This window comes from Buteo buteo, chromosome 13 (assembly GCF_964188355.1).
Source record: "Buteo buteo chromosome 13, bButBut1.hap1.1, whole genome shotgun sequence".
Taxonomy (NCBI): Eukaryota; Metazoa; Chordata; class Aves; order Accipitriformes; family Accipitridae; genus Buteo; species Buteo buteo.
In genome coordinates, this window is record NC_134183.1 from 633,922 (window position 1) to 656,024 (window position 22,103).

A 22,103-nucleotide genomic window follows, 5' to 3' on the forward strand; every position below is an offset into this window, starting at 1 on the left:
CAAGCACAGCAGTCCCATCCCCGCGCAGTGTTGAGCATGGGTGATGCTGTGACTGTGTTGGCGTGTCCCAGCTGTCCCTTGCAGCCTGTGCTGGTTTTGGCTAGGGTAGAGTTTATTTTCTTCATAGTATCTAGTATGAGGCTATGTTTTGGATTTGTGCTGCAAACAGTGTTGATAACACAGGGATGTGTTCGTTACTGCTGAGCAGTGCTTATGCAGAGTCAAGGCCTTTTCTGCTTCTTACCCTACCCCACCAGTGTGGAGGCTGGGGGGGCACTAGAATTTGGGAGGGGACACAGCCGGGACAGCTGACCCAAACCGGCCAAAGGGATATTCCAGACCACATGACGTCATGCTCAGTATATAAAGCTGGGGGAAGAAGAAGGAAGGGGGGATGTTTGGAGTGATGGCGTTTGTCTTCCCAAGTCACCATTAGGTGTGATGGAGCCCTGCTTTCCTGGAGATGGCTGAACACCTGCCTGCCGATGGGAAGTGGTGAATGAATTCCTTGCTTTGCTTTGCTTGTGCGTGTGGCTTTTGCTTTACCTATTAAACTGTCTTTATCTCAACCCGCAAGTTTGCTCACTTTTACCCTTCCAATTCTCTCCCCCATCTCACTGTGGGGGAGGGAGTGAGCAGTTGTGTGGGGCTTATTTGCCGGCTGGGGTTAAACCACGACACGGCCCCAAAGCTGCTTCTGAGACCTGGACGCTCCCAGCCGTGGTTGCTGTGCTTCACATCATTCTCTGGGCTTTCCCTTCCCTGGGGTGCTGGCGCTCTGCGAAAGGGCTCTTCTCCAGCAGCGGGGGCCGTACTCTGTGGGCAGTTCTGCAGCTGGAGGAGAGGAAAGGGCAGCCCTGGGGGGGGTGCGTGAGTGATCCCAAACTTCTGCTGCCCTTTTTGGCAAGAAGGAAGGTGCTTCCCCTCTGGGAAGGTAATGCCTGTCTTGCCTTGCTGGCTGGCGGCGGGATGGTGACTCTGGTGAAAAGCCTGTTGCTGTGACCCCTGCCTGGCTGGAGATGCTCCCCAGGGTCTGGGGAACGGACACCTCCCTCCCACTGTGTCCAGGCAAGCCCTCGCTGCTGCTGCTCATCTGCTGCTGTGCAGAGGCTGCTCTGCTGCAGCTCTCCAGCCAGGACCAGGGCTTTTCCCTTCCTGACCAGAGGCAACAGCTGCTGCAGATGTTGGGCAGGTTGGGGATTCACCCCTGACAGAACCGGCCGTTCTGTGGGCTGCACCGGCCGGCTCGTGCTGCAAACTGTGCCCTGGTTCAGCTACACCCCAGCAGAAAACAGGGCTGAGGTCTTCACCAGCTGGCCAGGGGTCTCAGCTGCCCTGAGGGTCTGTGAGATTGGGCTGAGCGCTGTCCTTGTCCCAGCCACAGTTGGGGTGTGGGAGTGGGCTGAGAAGTGGGGTGAGTCCTGGCCTGGAGCAGAGTGGCTCAGGCCAGTGCTTTGCCCACTGTGGGGTACAGGGGACGTGTGCTGGGACCCCATCACGCTGGGGCAGAGCCGGTACTCCGCTCTAGTCTGCGTCACTGCCCTGTGCGCCTTCCTGCTGAAACCCCGCTGCTTTGGTGCATGTCAGCTCTGCCACCTGGAGCTGGCAAAGTCGCCCCTCGCCCCCGGAGTAATGGTGACTCTGAGCTGTCGGCCCCTTCCCGGGATTCGGCTGCTGAGCGCACAAATAACCCCTCTGCAGCACACAGCCCCCCTCCCACGGAGACAGCAGAAGAGTTTGTCATTAAAAACAAACAACTTGGCCACAGTGACACATATGCCCTAGGCTGAGCATCTGCATGTAAATGAGCTGCCTTTGGGACCCAAACAGGTACTTGTTGTTATTAAAAAATGACAAAAGTACTTTATTTCTGCTGTCACCATGCACGGGTACTTGCCTGCTGGTATAACTTATTTGCGTGGAAACGTCAGCTTTGCCTGCTCAGCTGGCACGCGGTGGAGCTGTTGTTCCTTGGGGCTTCTGAGAGCTGTTTCTGAGTTTACTCTGAAAACTTTTGCATATGATGTTCCTTTCTCCAAGTGCCTCTGGGCCCTTCTTCTAAGCTTCTGTTTACTGACAGCCTGAGTCCCACAGGCAAAAATGAGCATGGAGTTAAAATGGGGGTGGGGGGAAAGGCATGAATTTCAAGTTTGTGACTTTCCTTGTTTTCTGTGGTTTGTTTTTTGGGGGGTTTATTTCCAACCCCACCCAAGCACAGGAGATCAGAACTCTGGCTCCTGCACCCAGCCCGAGGAGGCCCCCTCCCTTGCGATGCAGGTTACAGTGAGTGTGTGATGTTTCACTAATGGGAACTAATTCACTGGAACAGTTGTAGCAGGTGCCTTAAATCTTGTAAGAGCAGCCGTGACCCTGCTAAGGGGAGCTGGCAGCTTCAGCCCAAACCCTGCCAGGGTGCAGGGCCCCCAGAGCAGGGCTGGGGTTGGGGCTCGTCCCCCAGGGCCCTGTTAGCAATTCATGGAAAGGGGTGATGGGATGAACAGACCCCGGAGCATCACCATAGACCACTGCCACCCTGGCCAAAGCCCAGAACAATCTCCTCGCAGTGTGTTGGTCCTGCTGTGCACGGAGGACTGGGGCTCTGCAGCTGCTTCCGATGCGTGGTGGCTCCAGGCGGGAGCTCAGCACCGGGACAGTGGCTGGTGCCTAGCTGGCACCTTACTGCTGCGGGCAGTAGGAGGGCTGCACCTGGGACACCCGTGTGGCAACACCGCTGCTGCCACAGTTGCCTGGCCAGTCGTGAGATGCCGGAGCACTTGGGGTGCCCACAGGATTTCAGAGATGGGGCTGAGCTTAGTGGTGGGCGCTGGCACCCTGTGGCAGCTCCAGTGGGGGCTTATGGTGCCATGCTGATCCCTGCCGTGGCGGGGATGCCGGGCCGTGTCCCCTGTGATGGTTGTTGGTCCTGGTGCCCACCAAGCTTCCTAGGAAGACACTGGCACCGGCAGCCTTCAATGGAGCCATGCTGCACCCCAGGGCAGGTGTGCCAAGTCCTGCGGGGTGCAGTGCATCACAGCCAGGGGCACTTCGGGGGGGGGTGTCCTTTCATAAAGGGCACAGTGTCTGCTGCGGGCAAGAGCCTCTTGCCAGGTGAGACAGGGCCCTGGCAACCTTCATGGGGGCAGACACTGTGACCAGACTGGGTGCTGTGCCCCTGGGGAGGAGGCAGCCCCCTCTCAGCTGCCTGGTGGGGGGGGTGCCCTTGCCCTGGAGCAGCTGGCATTGGGGGGCTGCTGCTGCCCCACTCTTGTCACCGAGTCCATGTTCCGGTGCCGGAGCACAGCCTGGGTGCCCCGGTGCCAGGTGGGGGCTGTGCCTGGGTCTCCTACAGCGCAGGGGGTCAGCAGGGCCCTTCCTGGCTGGGGGACATGGGGACAGAAGCGCCCTGCCTGTGGTCACCCACCGCTCAGCAAAGCCCCATTGGTTCCTGCTACTGCCCGCAGCTCACACCATGGGCATCAGGCTGGCCCTTGGGGCTGCCAGCGGGGTGGCAATTTGCTGGTTGCGATGGAGTGATCTTCCCTGATGGGTGTTTGAGCAGCCTTGGCACCTGGGGGGGGAATGGGTGCTCAAAGGAGCCCGGGGGCAGTGGGGCTGTGAGGCCAGGGCCATGCCAGCACTGTCGTGGGTCCCAGGGGCATGGTGGAGCCCAGAGGTTGAGCCGAAGCAGGTGGCAAGAAGCAGGTGGTGGGTGCTCAGTCGGCTGACCAGGCTCCCCACTGCGATACCCATGAGGAAACATGGGATGGGGTTGCCCACCTCCCCAGGGGCCCCCACGCAGCTGCCGGCTGGGGACTGTGCTCAGCTCCAGCTGTGATCCTGCTGCCAAGTGCCCCCCACCCACTCCCCATGGGGCTGTCACTGCCCTCTCCCCTGGAGCATCTCCGGAGCCCCGAGTACGATGTCCTGCCCAGGGCACAGCCCGGTCCTGGCTTTGTCCGGCCTGACCTAGGGCAGCTCCGGCCCCAGACAAGGCTCTGCGGGGCTCAGGGAGCTGCAGGGAGGGGATGGCTGAGCAGCCCCGAGCTCCCCAGACCCAGGTGGGCTCCCCCCACCCCACAGTACCTCCCTCCCCTGCAAGAACAGACACGATGGAGCCAGCCCAAGCACATTTATTGTCACCACAGAGCCACCAGTGCCGGCTCAGGCATCCGCACACGCCACGGGGTCCAAGGACACGGTCACGTCCGCCTTGCACTGGAGAGCGCCGGTGGCTCCAGGCAGCAACCGGCAGCTCCGCGGCTCGGGGGCCACATCCGTCACGCACAGCGCCTGCAGGGGAGACCATCAACAGGGACCAGGGTCCCCCAGCAACACGGCACTGGTGGGGGAGCGGAGGTGCCCCCACCGCGCCCCAGTGCCCAGCAGCTGGAGGACCCCGCACCTACAGCGTCCCAGTGCCCACCGTGCCCCGTACCCCGAACTGGCCCTGGTACTCACCGCGGCGTGGAGCCATGCGGGCGGGCGGGCCGAGCCGGGCATCAGCGCACCGGGGCCGGGCTTGGCGGTGCCGCTGGTGTCGGAGCGGCGGAGCCCGGAGAGCAGCCCCGAGGCTCTGCCCACCGAGTAGTGGTGGGGCCCGGCCGCCGGCCGGTACCAGGGCTCGGCGGGGCGGCAGAGGCAGAGCAGCGCCAGCCCTAGCCAGCGGGCAGCGTGCATGGTGCCGGCGGGACCGCAGCGCTCCGGGGCCGCCGCCGCCGCCGCTTTTATAACCGGGCGCCCGCCCCCGCCGCGCGGCCCGCCCTCCCGGGGCGGCGGGGAAGGAGGTGCTCGCCGGCGGCCCCGCAGCCGCCCCCGGGTGGCCCAGGGGCCCTGCCCGCCGGGGCCGGGGGAAGCCTCGGTGCGCGTCCCGACACCGACCCGCCCGCCCCCGCCCCCGATCCCGAGCGCGGAAAGACACCGGACACCGGGGTGGGGGGGGTGGGGTGTGAGCGGCGGCCGCACGTTTATTGAGGGCGAGGCGGCCGGCGGCGAGAAGCGGCGCCGGCGGCAGCCAGCCGGTGTACCGGCGGAGCGCGGCCGTCATTCCTTGAACTTCCACTCCTGGCGGCACATGGGGCAGTGCTGCTGGACCTGCTGCGAGTTCAGCCACTTGAGGATGCAGTGCATGTGGAAGCAGTGCGAGCACTGGCCCCACACCAGCGGGCAGTCGTCACCGGGCACCTTGCCTGCGGCACGGACAGACCGTCAGCCCGGGGTCGGGGCGGGGGGATCCGGAGCCCCCGGGGCCGCCCCGCCCCGCCGCACTCACAGTCGGGGCAGCAGCCGTTGAAGGCCATCCGGCAGATGCCGCAGTTCTCGTCGTTGGCCACCCACAGCCAGGAGGCGACGCCGTGCCAGCTCCGTACCCGCACCCGCATCGCCCGCCGCGCCGCGCCGCGCCCCGCCGGCAGCCCCGCCCCGCCCCGCCGGAAGTCCCGCCCCGCCGGGCTCCCGCGCACAAGCGCGCGCGGCCGCCGCGCCTTCGCCGCCGGCCACGCCTCTTCCGCTTCCGGCGTCGGCGCAGCGCGGCCGGAAGTGCAGGCCCCCGGAGCGGAGCCGCCATCATGGCCGACAAGATGGACATGTCCCTGGACGATATTATTAAGCTCAACCGGAGCCAGCGCGGGGCCGGCCGGGGCGGCGGCCGGGGCGGCCGGGGCCGCGGCGGCGCCACCCGCGGGGGCGGGCCCGGGCGAGGCGGCGTTGGAGCCGGGCGAGCGGGAGGCGGCGGCCCCGTGCGGAACAGGCCGGTGATGGCCCGGGGCGGCGGCAGGAACCGGCCCGCGCCCTACAGCCGGGTACGGAGCGCGACGGGGGCGGGCGGGGAGCGCGGCCGTCCGCGGGGCCCGGCGGCGCGGCGGGGGCCCGGGCCCGGGGCCGGAGCCGGCGCGGGCGGCGGCGGCGGGACGGGACGGGATGGGGCGGCGGGGGGCGGGCCCGCCGGGCGGCCCTTTGTCCGCTCCCGGCGGGGCGGGCGGCGTGGCCGGCGGTGCCCCGGCGACGGTCACCGAGGTCCTGGTCTCGTTGCAGCCGAAGCAGCTCCCCGAGAAGTGGCAGCACGACCTGTTCGACAGCGGCTTCGGGGCGGGGGCCGGCGTGGAGACCGGCGGGAAGCTGCTCGTCTCGAACCTGGACTTCGGCGTCTCGGATGCGGATATCCAGGTAGCGGCCCCGCTGGGTGCGCGGGGGGCGATCGCGGGGGGGTTTAATTCATAGCGTCGGGGTCGGGCGTGCCGGGCGCCCGCGGGAGCTCCGGGGGTCCTGCTGCCCTTCCGCGCCCGGGGTGGGAGGGCCCCGAGTGAATTAGCTCGGCATTGGGGATGGTGTTTGCGCTGCGAGTGTCGGTCCTGCGTGGCTCTTGTGAGCCCCAGGGGGCTGCGGTTCGGAAAAGCCGCCCTTTCCCACAGAGTGGTAGCTAATTGCCTTGTAAGTGGCTCTGCCACAGCGCACATGAGGAAAAGTGCTGCCCAGGGGCTGGATCCAGCTGCGGCTGGAGAATTTAGCGTAAATCACGTAAACTCTTTAAGGTCTGTGTAACTGCAGAAATTCCGTACCTGCACTGCACGTACGCCTGCGTGCTCTGTTTTTGTGGGACCTGTTTGCACAGCTTTGTTAAAGTCACGTTCTGCTGAGTGTCGAGGTGTTCCTGTGGACACATCCTTCGCTGTAACTGGGAAGTCTTATCTATGAGGGAGAGCGTGCTCCCCTGCATGGCAGTGTCTATGGTACCTGGTGCGTTAAATCTTCTATCCGAGTTACCTGTCAGGATCATATACTTTGTTTTGGTTGTGCTTTTGGGTAAGAACCTGCAGGATTCTTTCAGTCAGGCGTACGGTGTGATCTGTCCCTGTGGCTGTGTGGGTTGGAGGGCTTGAGGCGTGGTGCTCCTGCCCGGCTGTGGGGGCTCCGTCACGAGCAGGTTGTGCAGAAATAAATGTTTGCAAATAGCAGGTGCGTCCCCGCTGGAGGCTCAGCTGGCTCAGTCGCTCTGCAAAGCGATTCCTTTTACATTGGCTTCTGGTCCTCACCTCCTCACCAAGGAAAAACAAACAACTACTTTTATGTTTTCTTCATTGGTTAATTCATTGCAGTTACGCCACGTGCCAATCTGGCTGTGCCTGGGGAGCTGGAAGTGAGCTTTTTCAGGTCACCTAGTTACTGGGTAACGCGCTGAAAAGCACCTCTTTTCCTTGTGTTAGTTCAGATTTGGTTTAAATAAGTTTCTTCTTTGTTGTAGTCAGGCCCCGATCTGTAAAATGTGGCTCTGTGAAGTCACCTCAGTTCGGCCAGCTCCTGTGCTTCCTGTGGCGCAGGATCGTGGGTATTCACCTTTTCCGCTGCTGACTTGGGCTGAGATGTGGACGAACGTCCACCTATGGTTTATTTAGCAGCAAAGCTGACTTAACGGCTTTGCACCTGTTTTGTTACTACCCATCCCATAATTTAGCGCCACCTCAGATGTGGCGATTGCTTTCTTTGTTTCTATGCTAATTGCGTCATTAATGTGGTACAGTGCAGCTCGGAGGTGTATGGGCTGGAAGGAGCCTCCACCGTGTGCTGCTCTCGGAGGCGTCGCTCCCCAAGCGAGCGGTCGCTGCTGCTTGGGAGGAACCTGTGTTCTCTGCAGTGCAAAGAGAAGCTGGCTCTGGAGAAGGGGCTGAGCACAGCCTTGCCTGTGGTGCGCCCTGCTCCAGAAAGCTTCTATCGAGTGCTGTGTAATGTTCGCCTCTGGTCAATGGGTACAAGGGAGGAGCTGGCCTGCAGCTCTGCCTGGAGTGCTGCTTGCTTGGGAAGCGGAAGAACACGTATAGTGCCCCGTCAGATGCTTGGGCAGTAACTCACGGGGACAGCAGCATGGCAGTCGGGCCTTGCAGCAGGTACTGTAGCAGGCGGCCTGTCCCTTGGGGCACCTGGCAGCTCTGGGGTAGATGTTGAGCTTTTGAGGCAAGGGCTATAGCAGAAACTCACAAAGGCGAGCTGTCCTTGTTGAATTCCTAAGTGTAGCATCTGTAAAACAAAATGGGTGGCTCCATTGCTGCCTCTTCATTTCCATCCTTCGTGACTGTGAATTATGTACTTCAGTACAGGGCTTTTCCTCATCTCAGTTTTTGGGGTATAATCCTAATGGGCCATGTTTTTAAATTGCACCTGGTCTAGTAAAGATTTAAGGAGTTAAAAAAAAAAAAATCCAGCACAATGAAACTGTGACCATCTTATGAATCCCTGCGTTCATACAGGTTGTTCTTCCTCTGTGAAATGGATTAGGTTCTGGATTATTTTTAAGTAGTTGCCCCATTGACTCAGCCTCAACAAAAACACCTGCAATTTCCCTGGGAAAAGAAACAGGTTGGCATTCCTTGGGTCCACTTCTCTGGCTGTAAATGTGCACCCTGCAAGTGGTGAATATGAAGTCCTGCTTGGTTTTGCCACCTGTGGCAACTTTCTGAAGTCCTTCTGATGGGCTTGTGCTCCCCTCTTTCATCAGTGTTTTGTCCAAGTTGTCAGTGATGTTCTGAAAAGCGCCTGCGATTGCTGAGAGCAGTTGTGTACGGGGAACTGCGGTGCCGTCTCTTGGCTGTGTGGTGTTTGCAGCGCTGTTGGACGTGTATGCTCTTCTCCCTTTTTTTCTCAGGAGCTCTTTGCAGAGTTTGGGACCTTGAAGAAGGCAGCCGTGCACTATGACAGATCTGGCCGCAGTCTAGGGACAGCAGATGTGCATTTCGAAAGGAAGGCAGATGCTCTGAAAGCGATGAAGCAGTACAACGGAGTCCCCTTGGACGGTGAGTCTGCGTGGCCGTTTCCATAGTGCGTTTCTCTGGCTGGAGCAGCCCGCGTGCCTGTGTCCTGCACACAGGCTCACGGGCTGCTCTTCCTCCAGGACGCCCCATGAACATTCAGCTGGTCACGTCACAGATCGACACACAGAGGAGACCAGCACAGAGGTGAGATGCCGTACAGCCGCGGGAGTCGCTCTGCCCGGTCAGCGTGGGGTGGGAACGTGCCTGGCTCCTGTCTGTGTAGGAAGCGTGGATCCGTCTCCTGTTTGGCAAACTTCTGTGTGCCTGTTTGGGTTAACTGGAATGCACTAAAACAGTTGCTCTTTAAAAATCACAGTGTAAACAGAGGTGGCATGACCAGAAACCGTGGTGGTTCAGGAGGATTTGGTGGTGGAGGAGGCAACAGGCGAGGTACTCGTGGTGGGAACAGAGGGAGAGGCAGAGGAGCTGGGAGAACTTCCAAACAGCAGCTCTCCGCAGAAGAACTAGATGCACAGCTGGATGCTTACAATGCCAGGGTAAGTGCTGCTCAGGCGCTGTCCACAGGTTCCCCACGGCATCTCGTTCTGGGAAACATTGGCAGCCCAGAGCTGGCAGGAAACAGAAAGTGTTTTCCGGGTCACTGGACTAAAGCGGTCTCCCTCTAAAGCCGAGCAGTGCCTTGGTCCGGTAGTTGGCTTTGCTTTCCAGAATGCTTTGCCAACTGCTGTTACTGGTTGCCAAGAAACAGCCCCTTGTCCAGCTCCGTGGCTCGCTGGGGCCAGTGTGGGGCAGCCTCCTGCACAGCTGGAACAGCTGTGATGAGCAGTACCTGTGTAACAAAACCCACAGAGAATGGGCTGGAAAAAGGAAAAACAAAAAGGAAAAAAAATGTGTGAAATAACTACATGGGATGCTGATGGAGGAAGGGTTGGTGATGCTGATGGCCGATACGAGTCCGTAACACACAGAGCCACACACGTTGTTTGCTGCCTTCAGAACTAGCTCAGATGTCTCTGTGCTGCAGCCAGGTTAAAATCTCAGTAGAGAACTGAGCTCACGTGTGTACGTGAGTCAGTGTTGTAGGAGCGGGATAAAATCGAGGCGAGAGTGTGGAAGAAGTGGGATGAGCAGAATTCTAGAAAAAATTGTCTGGTGTTTTAGAGCAGCCTTCTCTGGCCTCGGGGATGCGTAAATAGTGTTATTTTGCAAGGACTTGGCTGGGGGTGGGGGAGCGCAGCAGGGCAGTTGGCCGTCGTGCCTCAGGGCGCCGCGGTGGCTCAGCTGGGCCCCGGCACTGCCGGACGCTCCCGCTCCCGGGCCAGTGCCTGAACGGGCCGGGGCTGGAACCCGCCATCCCCATCCGGCAGCGCCGGGGCCTTGCGGTGGTTTGCCGGGGCCGGAGTGCCTCCGCAGGGGTGGGCAGGCGGGGTGCCGCGGGGCGCGCGGTGACGGCTCCTCTCCTCTCTTCCAGATGGACACCAGCTAAAGCGGTGGGCGGCGGGCACAGGGAAGGACTCCGATCTCGCTCCATGCTCCCCGGCGGGGGCTGCGGCCGTGGCTACTAATACCGAGGATGGGATTTGTTTTACTTTTACGTTCTGGGATAGGTTTTAAACTCCTGTAAAGGTTTTTTTTAATTCTGAAGCAGACCTGTTTTGTACCGAGTTATTTTTGGGATAAATTTTACTGGTTGCCTGTTGGGCCGAGGTGGCTTTTTCACCTTTGCCGTAATAAAATAGAACCGTGTCTAGAGCTGTGGACGCCTGCCCGCCGCGCCGCGCCCGCCCCGCCCCGCCCGGCCCTGCCCTGCCCTGCCCTGCCCTGCCCGGCCCGCGCGCGCCTTCCCGCGCCCCGCGGCGCTCTACCCCTCCGCCCCAACTCTATCGTTCATCCCGCCAGCGTGCGCGTGCCCCGCCCCCCGCCTTTGGGCCAATCAGCGCGCCGGGTCGCGGCCGGAAGTGAGGCGCGGGGCTCAGCCTCGTATAACGGGAAGTGACGGGCGTGTCCCGGAAGTGCGGGGGCGCGCGGGCGGCTGGGCGGATCCCGGCGGCGTTGTCACCGCAGCGCGGAGAGCGAGCAGGGCCGGTAGGGCGGGGCCGGGCCGCGGTGGGGCGGGGGAGCGGCAGGGACCGGGCCGCGGCGGCGGGCAGCTCCCTGGGGGCGGCGGTGGGGGGGGGGGATCAGATCGCGGGGCCGCGCCTCCGCCCCACCGGGGCCTGGCCGGGCTCGGCCGCCCCGCTGGCTCCGGGGCGCGGCCGAGGTGCGGGAGCGTGGGCCCCGAGTGCCCTCGCACGGCCCACTGAGGGCCCGGGGGAAGCCGCCGTCCCCAGCCGGCGCCGTCCCGGAGCGGAGCGGAGCTCTCGCGGCACCGAGGCCCGCGGTTAGGGCGAAACACGGGCGGTTCGGGTCGGCTCGTGCTCCCCGGAGGAGCCGGGGCTGCTCCGAGCCCTCCCCTCGGGTTTCTCTCGTTGCCTGGGCCGCGGTGAAAGGAACGCTGGGTCCTTTTGGCCTCCCAGGGCGCTTGGGGCTGCAAGCGCTCTCGTTTGTCTCAAACAGATTTTCCATAAATGGTTCCTAGTTACGAAACGAGGAACTTGGAAGCAGCTTCCTCAGAGTGGATTTCCTTCCGTGTTAGAGTAATTAAAGAGCCCGTCTTATCCCCCTTAATGCTGTCGGCAGGGTGCACGTTACAGAAGCAGGGGCAACGTGCATAAAGGCTGCAGCTTGGCTCCTGCAGGCTATGGTATCGGTTCTCCTCCTTCCTTTAAAGCCATGCCGGAAGGATGGCGATGTCTTCCCTGGCTCCACAGCTCTTTGCAACAAGTCTGAAAGTCCTAACTTCCTTTTCTTAAGCCAATAAGAACTCCTAGTCACGCGAAGTGGCTACATTGCTGCCTTGAGGGTTTCGGCTCTAGTCCAGAGTGCTTTGCTGCTTTGGTTGTCCAAGCATTCTTCCAGCGTGGGTATTCTTGTCCCGTAACTGCTGAGCAGAGACGGTTTCATTGTAGTGTTCCACTGTGGGGACGAGCGGCGATGCGTACGGATGGGTCACGCTCTTGGGGGTGTCCGCAGCTGCAGCGCCGGGGTCACCGCACAGATGGCGGTTGCAGCCAGACTGCAGCCCGTTTACCCACATAACTTGTTTGCATCCTGGGTGTAGGACTGCGAGAGTTTTTTAAACTTCTGAAGTTGTGAGTGTATGGAACTGTCTGCTCACGCCTTTGGTTTTACTCTTGACAGTTAATGCCTTGTAGGTGAACTGCAGGCCAGGGTTATGTCACAAGCAAAAAAAAAAAAAAAAAAAAAAATCCTACATCTCCAAACTGCTGAGTCCCTGAAAGGCAGCGGACTGTTTCCAGAGTCCTTCATCCCCAGAGCTGTGAGCCAGTGGCAGGGATCAGGCGAGACGAGAGTTCTCTGGGACACTCTTACAAAGCAACCAGTGCAGTGGCATTATCATTATCTGGATGTCCCCTTGCCTCCGAATTACCAAGTGGTGTCAGAGGGCAGCACTCGGCCTCCGGAAGTGTCAGTGAGTCACCAGTTCCTCCTTTGCTGCTGATGTACCCACCCGCTCCCCTGCTGCTGCCCTGGGAACTGTCTGAGCCCCGTTTATTTCTGATTCAGCCTCCTGAGCTGCCATTGTACGTGCAGAGCAGTAGCACAGCTTGAGCCGGTTTAAGCAGTTCTGGCTCCCTGTTCTTACAGTGTAGCAGCGTTTGTAGCTGCATAGTGAACCGGATCAGCAAACTGATCTGGCTGGAAAATAGCCCTGCAGAAACGGTTATTAACTGGATCAAATTCCAACCGAGTTTGCCCTGTGGCTGCACAAGGCTTCCCTTGCGCCACGAGGGAAGAAGGAAGGGTGGGGACCGCTCGAATTGGCACTGCTGTGTGTCCACCGCTGCGCTGTCATCTAGTGGACGTCTGAGGCCAATTAGCTCATCATAGTTACCTCTGGCTAACTCTGGTTTCGCTAGTGCTGTGGGATCTTGATCCCGGGGTGTGAAGAAGTTGCTGTTTACCACTGTGTGCCTGAAAACAAATAGGGTCATGTTCCTAGGAGTTTTTCTGTCTGGCAGAAGGTGGAGCTCTTGCATTCGCTGCTGCTAGCTCCTCGGTCCTGAGCGAAAAATGCTGAGAATCCAGGAGAAGCTGCTGACTTGAGGAAGCAATGATGGCAGCTGAGTGCAAATTCCCAGGTGGGAAGCGATTCAGCCTCCTGCTGTCTTCTGCAGGCTTCTGTGACCTGCAAGGATCTGAGAAGCACCCAGGGCTGCTTCCCTAGATGTCTCTCCACGGCTGAGGAGCCCGCCTCCTGTAATTTGCTTGTGAGGGCTGGGAGTCCCCTTCCCTGCCAGCCGTGGCAGAGCTGACAGTGGGTCTGTGCCTCTTGTAGAGCAGCAGGCCTCTCAGGAGCCGAAGAGGCACTAGCTCTAGCGTTCTGCAACTCGGCTGAGTCTTAAGAGCCGGAGAGCCACTGTGCAGAGGTGCTGAGCAGGGCACCCGAGCATCTCCTGGGTGTCAGAAAGAGCTGAAGAGGAATTTCCTTCCAAACACCTCAGAGCAATGCCTGAGGTTTGAGGTCTTGGGCTCCTGCAAGGCAGCTGCGCTCAGCTGCAGGTCAGCAGTGTAGCGGGAAGGCTTTCATTAAGGAGCTGAGCCCTTTGAAGGACTGTCTTGCAGGTCCCTTCTCTGTGTATTGGTGCGTGCTTGCTGCAGGTCTTGGCACGGCATAGATGGGATACACAAGTGCAGTTGTCTCCTGGCAGTTCACATGCAATCAAGTCCCTTGGCTTCACTTTGTCTGGCAATGTCATGGCTGGTCTTTCACATGCCTAAAAAAGCTCTGGTTTACTAATCCTGAGCTGTAATAAATGCTTTGTCCAGGAAGTCTGAAGGGTGAGGTTGAGGCCCTCATAAAAGTTTTGATGCCATGAGGAGTCTCCTTCCTCTCTGGCTGCATGTTTGGAGAAGTAGCCAAGGCGCTGTGACCCATGGTGATGAAATGCAGTGCTCTGTGCGGAAGGGGGCGGCCGGCCGGCCACAGCCTGGCCCCTGCCAGCTCTGTCGCAGAGTGTCTCGACCCTTGCATCTGGCTGGGGTGCAGGAGCCTGCTCCTCTCGAGCGCTGCAGCAGTGGCTTTGGTGCAGCCTGGTCAGAGATGTTCTTCTGACTGCTGCTCCTGGGGAAGCCTGTTGGAAGAGAGGAAGTGATATTTCTCCAGGGCTTCCTCAGAGAGCTGAACCCTGGCCTGGCCTGAGCTGCTGGTTGGAGTAGTGCTTTGTGTTGGTCTGAGGAGCCGTTTTCGGTGTCTGGTGGGCTTCTGTTGTTTTAGAGATCCTGTGAGGACTGGGGTGGTTCTTGATTAATCCGTGTGGTGGTGTGCATGGTTGTTTCTTTAGCCCTGGATCACAGGATTAAGACTAGAGGCATAGGAACACAACCGAAGAGCTGGGGATTTGCTTTTTCATTTTGGTGTTTTTTTTTTTTTTTCCTTCCGTGCCTTCTACAGCATGGTTGTTGCTAAATATCTGTTCGTGGGAAGGGTTACCCTGACAGAGTTGATGAAGATTGAGCGCTGTTGTGTGGGAGGAAACTGTTGCCCTGTCTGTTACATCTAGAGGTTGGTTATCGATGGCTCTATACGTGGGTGAGACCAAACTAATGCATTTCTTAACTGATCAGGATAGGATACCTGATCCTGGAAATCGGCTGCTATTTCAGCTGCTAGAAATCAGTGCTGTTTAACGCTAAGGCTGTTCCTGTGTGGAGGTGCAGCGATCTTCCAGACCTGACCCTGCTGTCTGGAGCTGCGCTGTGGTTGGCACATGCTCTCTTCACCTTGTGGTGCTGATCCTTCGCTGCATGCACAGTGCTGGGTTCGGCGAGCTTTGTTTGCTCGAGGAGAGGCTGTGCTACAGCTCCTGTGGCCTGTCACTTGCAGGTGCTGATGAGGCCATTTGTTAGAAGTTTTGTCTGTGCTTGGCCTGAAAATTGGAAGGTGGTATACACCTTTGGACGCTAATGCCATGGAAAGGGACCTGGCACCGTCGGGGATGTGCATGTGAATGGATACTGGTGGATCGTCTGCCACGTGGGTATCTGTTTGTTATATTCAGGCTTTCAAAGAGGACTCAGTCGCAGGGAGTTTGGGAGTCAACAGAAGTCAGTGACTGGGGACTTTAGTTCTTTAAAGCTCTCACTGGAAGTCCATCACTTCCATTTCCTGAAAGCTACAGGCATCTTAGGAGAGAGGTCCAGGAGTTCTTCAGCATAGGGAGAGAGAATGACCTGTAGTGCCTGGGACGTGAAATCTAGCCCAGAGGCGAGGCAGAGGACTGCAGTAAGGGCATCAAGCAGTACAACGGATGCTTGAGTGAGTGTTTGCTCAACACTTCTGAGAGTCTGCAAGGCTGGAGGTTTTTTTGGTCAGGAGCACAAAGGAAGTGAGTGGGTTTGATACGGAGATACCAGGGTGAGATCTAATCAGTTGTTCATGTATGACATGAGATTAAATGGCCTTTTGAATACAAATTTTCACGACATTCAGTGCCAGGATATTGGAGGATACCATGCAGAAGGGCCAGCTGTTTGTTGTAAAGTGTAGGGGTCAGTACCGGCAGTTGTTGGGAGTAGTAAGCGCGAAGGTACAACAGGACAAACTCCCCTATGCAGACACACTTGTGCCACGCAGGGCCAAAGCCCTTGTAATAACCCCAAAGTATCACATCATCCTCCCACCTTTGTCTGGTGATAAATCTTGGTCAAGCTTTAATACCCAGAAACACCAGTTGCATCCATTGCAAATACCCTACCCCCAGGACACCCTGAGAGCTGTGCCAGCCTCTCCGGGGAAGCACTGCCAGCCCAGGACAAGCCAGCACGTCTGTTCCCAGGTTTGACAGCGGGCCAGGAGTGGCTCCCCACCGGGGGCCTGGCTGCAGCTCCACCTCAGCACCGGCTCCCTGGGAGCTGGGGCCAGCGCCTCACCCGAGAGTCCTGGCGGCAGGTGGGCTGGTCAGCGGTTCTCCTTCCCCCTTACTTTTCTCTCTTCTCTGCGCATTTCCTGATAGGTCTGCTGTACTCTTCTTTTCTGGTGGAGATGTGCAAAATTTCATTTTGTGTGTCTAATCTGTCTCCTTTGCCCTGTTCCCCAATAAAACATTCATAATATTTATGGCTAAAAATATTAGTGGAGCCCAGCTGGTACCTCTGCTGTTCTGCTGTTACACCCTTGCCAAGCTTGAACTGGATGTGGAGTCAGACTGGCTCCAGCATCTGCAGAACTTGCCTTGTGTCACTATAAAATGTGCTCTATAAACCATGTGTGGTTAGTGTCAGCGCTGAGGTCTTTCTTTCCCCCTCTGGGTGGCACGTTGGGTAGAAATGGAATAACTGAACTGTGTGCTATTACATCAGCTAGCTCGAAGACAAAAAGAATGGATGATGGTTAGCTTATTTAGCATAACCTGTATGAGAAGCTTTAAGTGCTTGCAGATCATAATTAAGCCTGTATTTAAGTACATTGTGTGTGTTTGTTGTACTTGTAGCAAATGTAGTAGTTCTTGATTTATTTGGAAACTAGATCCCAGTGCAGTTCCGCAGTCTGCTGTGAGTCGTGCATGCTAGCACAGAGCTCCAGGCGGGAATATTGAACAGAATGCGGGAGTGCCAGATAATGACAGAAACACTTGGATCCACCAGCAGTTCATTTGCGAAAGATTTTGCTTGTACAAAAAGCCTTTCAAAAGCTGTCACTGAAAGAGTTTTTCGAGTCTTTGGAGAGTCCAAGTTGATATTTGCTGTCAGATGACCCTTAGGACAGCACACTCTGTGGAACATCAGGAATTACTGAGGATGTCATGGGCTTTAACTGAGGTTTTTAATGGGGTGTTGGCATCACCTTTCACCAGCCCTCAGTGTGCAGCTGGGTGTTTCCTGGTTAGAGTCTTGGCCAGCCAAGCCAAACTGCGCACATGTTTTTAATCCATTATCTGTTTCACTGGCCGTGTGTGACACAGATTTTTGACAAGGACTGAGCATGAGATCAGCTAAGCCAGGTGTCTCCTTCCACTGCTCCGAGGCACCCAGCACCCGGCGCAGAGCAGATTGATCTGATTGAGTTACAAACTGTGAGATCTAGATTGCAGCAGAGGCTCCTGGCATTTGTGCCAGTGGTGGGGCAGAGGCCTATTCTTAGCTGGAATCGTGTGTTGTAGAGAGCAGAACTGAACTGGGTTTATTCTGGGCTCAGGTTTATTATGAGCGAAAGCCTCACCCGGCTGATCTTGTGGAAGAGAGCATTTTCTCTGCGGCTTTGGATATTTACCTGTTCCAGCTTATGAGTAAAGCACTGAGGTTCAATTTTTACTTTCTTGCGTGGGCCTCCATGGGCTGAGTATGAGACCTGGCCTATGGAGGGGTCTGCAGGGTCTGTGGGCTCTGCACCCTTGGCAGGGTTGTGTCCCCTGAAGACCCCTGAGGACAGCCTGTGAGGGGCCCACATGAGAGAGGGAGCCTGTGGAGTCATGGCGGAGCAGTTCTGGGGAAGCCTGGTTGGTGCTGATGGGCTGCGGTGCTGTGCAGGAGCCATGCTGGTGGAGTAGGTAGATGCAGTTACACTTCTCCTCCCCATTTCAGTGTAACTCGTGTGTGTGAGGATGGCAGAGCAGGAGCCGACAGCAGAGCAGCTGGCCCAGATTGCAGCTGAAAATGAGGAAGATGAACACTCCGTCAACTATAAGCCACCTGCCCAGAAGAGCATCCAGGAGATCCAGGAGCTGGACAAGGATGATGAGAGCCTGCGCAAGTACAAGGAGGCACTGCTTGGTGCTGTCACCGTGACTGCAGGTGAGCCCTAGGACATGGCTATGCCTCAACCAAACCAGAGCTCCGTCAGTCACCTCCAGCCTCATCCCTGCTCCTGCCTGGGAGCTGTTCTCCTCCCAGCTCTTTGCGCTTTGGCCGGAGCACAGCCAGGAGCATAAAGGCCTGTTTCTGCACTCCCCTGGGCTGATCTCTGGCCCTTGGAATAAGGCACAGGGACTGAAGGGTGGCACGCTCTGCCTCTGGAGGGGGATGCTCTTGGGGAGACTGTGGGCTGGGCCTGACACAGCAGGGAGCCCATACCTTCACTGAGGGGGATGTTGTTCTCACTGGTTTTCTTGCTCTTTGAAGAAGTGCCCTGGAAGGAAAAGGAGTTGTGTTGATTGGTGTCAGGGATGGGTGTTTAACAGCCTTTTTGCTTGTTTTCTAGATCCCAATGCTCCAAATGTGGTGGTGACCAAGCTGACTTTGGTCTGCGCTACTGCTCCTGGCCCTCTGGAGCTGGACCTGACAGGTGAGCTTCTTGCCCTTCTCCCAGGTCAAAGCTGGCTTGGTGTGGAGCCTGGCAGAAGGCCCCGCAGGAGCATGGCTGGTGTGGTGGCCAAGCCCTTCTATGTCTGAAATGCCCCTGTGCTGGATGCAGGGTAAGGTGCCTGGGCCCCCGGAGGGTTCTGTGCTCTGAGCCCGGCAGCTGTGTCCCCTGTTGCAGCAGAAGGCCCTCCTGCTTCCACTCCCTTGCCAGCCTTAGTTTTTTAGAGGTGTGAGCTGCCAGCTGGGGGAGCCAGCTGTCCTCCAGCCTGCGCAGTAACGCTAATGGCAGCTTCGAGATGGTGACAGCCTTGGAGCAAACATCTACAAAGGAACATTCTTGAATCAACTGCATTGCTGCACTGCAGTGTCCTTTGGCAGGGCATCGCTCGCCCACCTCGGGTAGCATGGGCAGTGCAGCAAGGAGGGTCCTGTCATGCAAAAACAAAAGGATGAACTGTGTGCTGTCCAGGCAGTAAGGGTCATCCTCTGCTACTGCAGATACTGTCCTGATCACCTCTTGCGACTTAAATTTGCCCCAGAACACTATACAAAGAGAGTCTGAGCAACCCTATCCCTTCTTTGTAGGTGACCTGGAGAGCTTCAAGAAGCAAGCGTTTGTGCTGAAGGAGGGTGTGGAATACCGGATAAAAATCTCCTTTAGGGTAAGAATTCAGATCTGAAAGCTGAAGAACGAGTGGAACACCAGACTGCTGCAGTCCCAGCATAGGGCGTGCCTGAGTCCCAAAAAGTGGTGTGGTGGAGGAAATTGTCTGCTACTGTGGGTGGGCTAGGCAGTGTGTCTCAGAGATGTCTTCTACAGTCCTTGCTTGTCTCCCTGCAGGTTAACAGGGAGATTGTGTCAGGGTTGAAGTACATTCAGCACACGTTCCGGAAAGGCGTGAAAAGTAAGTGCTTCTCTGTGACTGGGGTGCTGCTTTGTGTGAGGGCTTTCTGGCTCTTTCCACTGCGGTGATGGGGGCTCGCCTGCTGGTGCCCCAACAGCTCATAATGGCAAGAGACGGTCTTCAGTCGTCTCTGTGCCGCTGAGCCTGTGGTGATGTGCAAAGGCTCCTGAGTCTGCTGCAGGGTGGCAGCCTGCAGTCCTGGCTGCACCTGCACCTCTGGGCTTGATGCGTAATCCCTGCCGGAGTGTGGCTGTGAACAGGTCACTGCTGACAGCAGTGCTAGTGGGGGGGGAACGCTCCCAGCAGGAGGAGCTGTTCCTGGAGTGAACAGAGCTGTTAATACAGGTGACATTCTTGTTCTCACAGCTCCTCTGTGGATTGTTGTAGCAGGAACAGACCTTTCGTTTGCTTTATAGCCTTGTCCCAAATGCAGGGGAGGCTCTTAAACAGCCTCCATGCACCTCTTTTTTCTCCTTCTAGTTGACAAGACTGAATACATGGTTGGGAGCTATGGCCCCCGAGCAGAGGAGTATGAGTTTCTGACCCCCATGGAAGAAGCCCCTAAGGGCATGCTGGCCCGGGGCAGCTACAACATCAAATCCAAGTTCACAGATGATGATAAGACTGACCACCTGTCCTGGGAGTGGAACCTGACCATCAAGAAGGATTGGAAGGACTAGCCCTTCCCAAGGCCAAACCCCAGAGAGCGTGAATCAGACAGTGGCTACCGTAGAAATCCCCCCCTGTACCAAAGTGCTGACATTGGAACCCTCTTACCCTTCACCCCCTGTTATAATTTGACCAGAGAGCTCAGTTGTGTAATGTGCCCCCTCCCCAGAGAATCGCTGAGTGCATTGACCAAACCGTGCTGTCTGCATCTGGTCTCCAGCTGCCCGTCCCAGGGCCATGCTGTCCCAGCGCAGAGGTGGGAGCGCTTGCTCCCTCAGCAGGCCCTTTGCTGCTTCTCACCTGCCTTTATTCGGGTAGGTGCTGAAGGGGAGAGACTCCTATGTTCTGTGTAGGATCCTCTGCTTGGCTTTCCTGTGCACAGCTCAGGGTAACTACTGCCTCCAAGTAGCTGAAGAACTTTGATGCCAGGCAGCTATCGAATCCGTTTGTTGGCTAAAATCATGTCCAGCCCGCCCCTTCCACCCCGTCAGTGTCCTGGGAACGCTGGCAGCTTCATTTGTGGATGTTCCCTGTAACCATGATGCCTTAATGTGTAACATGTATCCTCTAGGGAGGGGGCCCTGCCCTTGTTACACTTTTTAAATGCCACCCACCCTCCCCCTGTTTGTTGGCATGGCACTCATCTTGGTCACGCCCCTCATGGGTTATTAGGAAAGATTCACAACTTCCCGCTTTGCTGCTGGTCCGTTCTTCACCCGAGACGGGACATCTCCAGAGGGGAGGGTGGTGTGATATCCTGGGTGACGCCTGGCCACCCCTCCCAGTGTCCAGAGAGCTGGCCTGGCAGGACCCCTGGCCCTGTTTGCGTAGAGCTCCGAACTCTCTGGCAGCCTCAGAGCCTCCGAGGCATAGAGGGGGCTGCAAGGCAGGTGGGTGCGGGAGTCACCAGTGTTGCCATCACCTCACACTTCTCATTGCAGCCAAGGTAGCTGCAAAGCACTGAAATTCCAGGACAGCACCTGCCCTCCTGGCTGTTTTGGGCTGAGGATGGACTAGTCTGTTTCTGCAGCTGCTCTCCTGATGCGATCAACAAAGAGCTTGCAATGGACAAGCATTCAGAAGCGGTTAATGCCTTATGTATCTGTTCTGCCTTTAAAATCTGTGCCTGGCCTGTCAGTATTTATTGCCTTGACACTCGACTCCCCTGCCCCGTGCCCGTAGCAGACCCCTGCAGCACGCCAGCCTGCCACCCACGGCTGCACTGACACGGCGTTCGGGGCGCAGGAGCCCTCGGGGGCCCGTGAACCCCTGAGGGCTGGGCAGGCACGTTCCAGCTCCACAGCCCTCTTATTTGGATCCTACCACGTTGAGGTCGTATTAGAACTGGGACCAAGTACATGTGGCTTTCTCGTAGCTACGTCTTTGCCTCTAACTCTCCCTTGCCCTGCCCCTAGAGAGATTTTTGTTAATTTGATTTGGTGCATATTGTCTGTAAATCCTAGACCCGGGTTAACAGGTTTGGAATCATCGTCTGCTTCTCCTTTTATGACAGTTAAATAAAATCTTTGAACTGACTGTCTGTTGTCCATTCTGCTTCTGTTCTGGAACTTCCTGGTTCTGGGTCTTTGGCAGGAAGTGGCAGAACTTCTGTTCCACAGGTGATTTCTGCAAACACCTGGGGTGGGAGAAGACCAGAATCCCTGGGCCTGCTGAGTTGTGAAACAGGGGATCTGGGACAGCCCTTGCTAGAGGAGAAAAGGCAAGAGGCCCTCGTTGTACTGTGTCCTTTGCTGCTCTTGGGGGTTTGTCTTCAAGATCTGTCCCTTGCTGTTCACTCTGTTCTGCGTGCCCTGCAGTATGAGGGATGAGAAGGGTGTGGGGAAGTGAAAATAGTGGGTCTCAGAGGTAGTGAAGTTGGAGGTGGGGGGTGTCTCCTGACAGCTGAGGAGCAGGTGGGTTCCAAGCATCTGGCCTGCCTGCGTTGTGCCTACTCCAGCTGCAAGTATGAAGTGAAATTCCTGCACAGCCAGAAGAATGAGGGAGGCAGAGGCAGAACAGAATCCAGGAGAGGCGATGTGTGATAAGAGCCTGCAGATGTTTACAGAGCATGTGGCATGTTTGTGTTAAGGATAAGAAAAGTGTCGCCGGGAAAAGCTCTTCACAGAATCTACAGCACTACAGAAGCTGTAGAGGAGATGGTTCGGCCCTGCTTGTGGTCTAGAAGACTCACGATGGTAATGGAGAACTTGGAATGCAAGAGGGAAACTACTGAGCTAACAGCACAGGCCCCCTTTCTCCTTGGATCCAGGAAAGCTGCTGCGCTTCCAGATGCCACAGCTAAAGGAAACAATGCAACTCTGAAACTGCAAGAAAGTGCAAGGGCTGAAGTGAAGCACCCTCAGCCAGGCAGGAGCCGCCTGCCTGCCCCGGCGAGGAGCAGGCGTGTGGC

General features: G+C 57.5%; 4 protein-coding genes across 4 annotated transcripts; 2 read left to right on the forward strand and 2 right to left on the reverse strand.

The window, feature by feature from the left end:
- Window positions 1–4,111: 4,111 nt before the first annotated feature.
- NPB (neuropeptide B) lies at window positions 4,112–4,677 on the reverse strand. Its single transcript, XM_075044101.1, has 2 exons — window positions 4,459–4,677; window positions 4,112–4,290 (listed from the first exon to the last, which is right to left on the reverse strand). The coding sequence occupies exons 1-2, from the start codon at window positions 4,675–4,677 to the stop codon at window positions 4,162–4,164; spliced, it is 348 nt and encodes a 115-aa protein (XP_074900202.1). The 3' UTR covers window positions 4,112–4,161.
- A 219-nt stretch (window positions 4,678–4,896) lies between these two features.
- ANAPC11 (anaphase promoting complex subunit 11) lies at window positions 4,897–5,443 on the reverse strand. Its single transcript, XM_075044102.1, has 2 exons — window positions 5,270–5,443; window positions 4,897–5,186 (listed from the first exon to the last, which is right to left on the reverse strand). The coding sequence occupies exons 1-2, from the start codon at window positions 5,376–5,378 to the stop codon at window positions 5,041–5,043; spliced, it is 255 nt and encodes an 84-aa protein (XP_074900203.1). The 5' UTR covers window positions 5,379–5,443; the 3' UTR covers window positions 4,897–5,040.
- Window positions 5,444–5,518: 75 nt separating this feature from the next.
- On the forward strand, window positions 5,519–10,511 carry ALYREF (Aly/REF export factor). The gene is made up of 6 exons (XM_075044099.1): window positions 5,519–5,798; window positions 6,031–6,162; window positions 8,633–8,780; window positions 8,879–8,942; window positions 9,115–9,295; window positions 10,231–10,511. Exons 1-6 carry the CDS (start codon window positions 5,565–5,567, stop codon window positions 10,243–10,245), a joined length of 774 nt encoding a protein of 257 aa, XP_074900200.1. The 5' UTR covers window positions 5,519–5,564; the 3' UTR covers window positions 10,246–10,511.
- A 240-nt stretch (window positions 10,512–10,751) lies between these two features.
- Window positions 10,752–21,229, forward strand: ARHGDIA (Rho GDP dissociation inhibitor alpha). Its single transcript, XM_075044077.1, has 6 exons — window positions 10,752–10,844; window positions 17,403–17,612; window positions 18,019–18,102; window positions 18,705–18,781; window positions 18,961–19,024; window positions 19,505–21,229. The coding sequence occupies exons 2-6, from the start codon at window positions 17,423–17,425 to the stop codon at window positions 19,702–19,704; spliced, it is 615 nt and encodes a 204-aa protein (XP_074900178.1). The 5' UTR covers window positions 10,752–10,844; window positions 17,403–17,422; the 3' UTR covers window positions 19,705–21,229.
- Window positions 21,230–22,103: the final 874 nt, after the last annotated feature.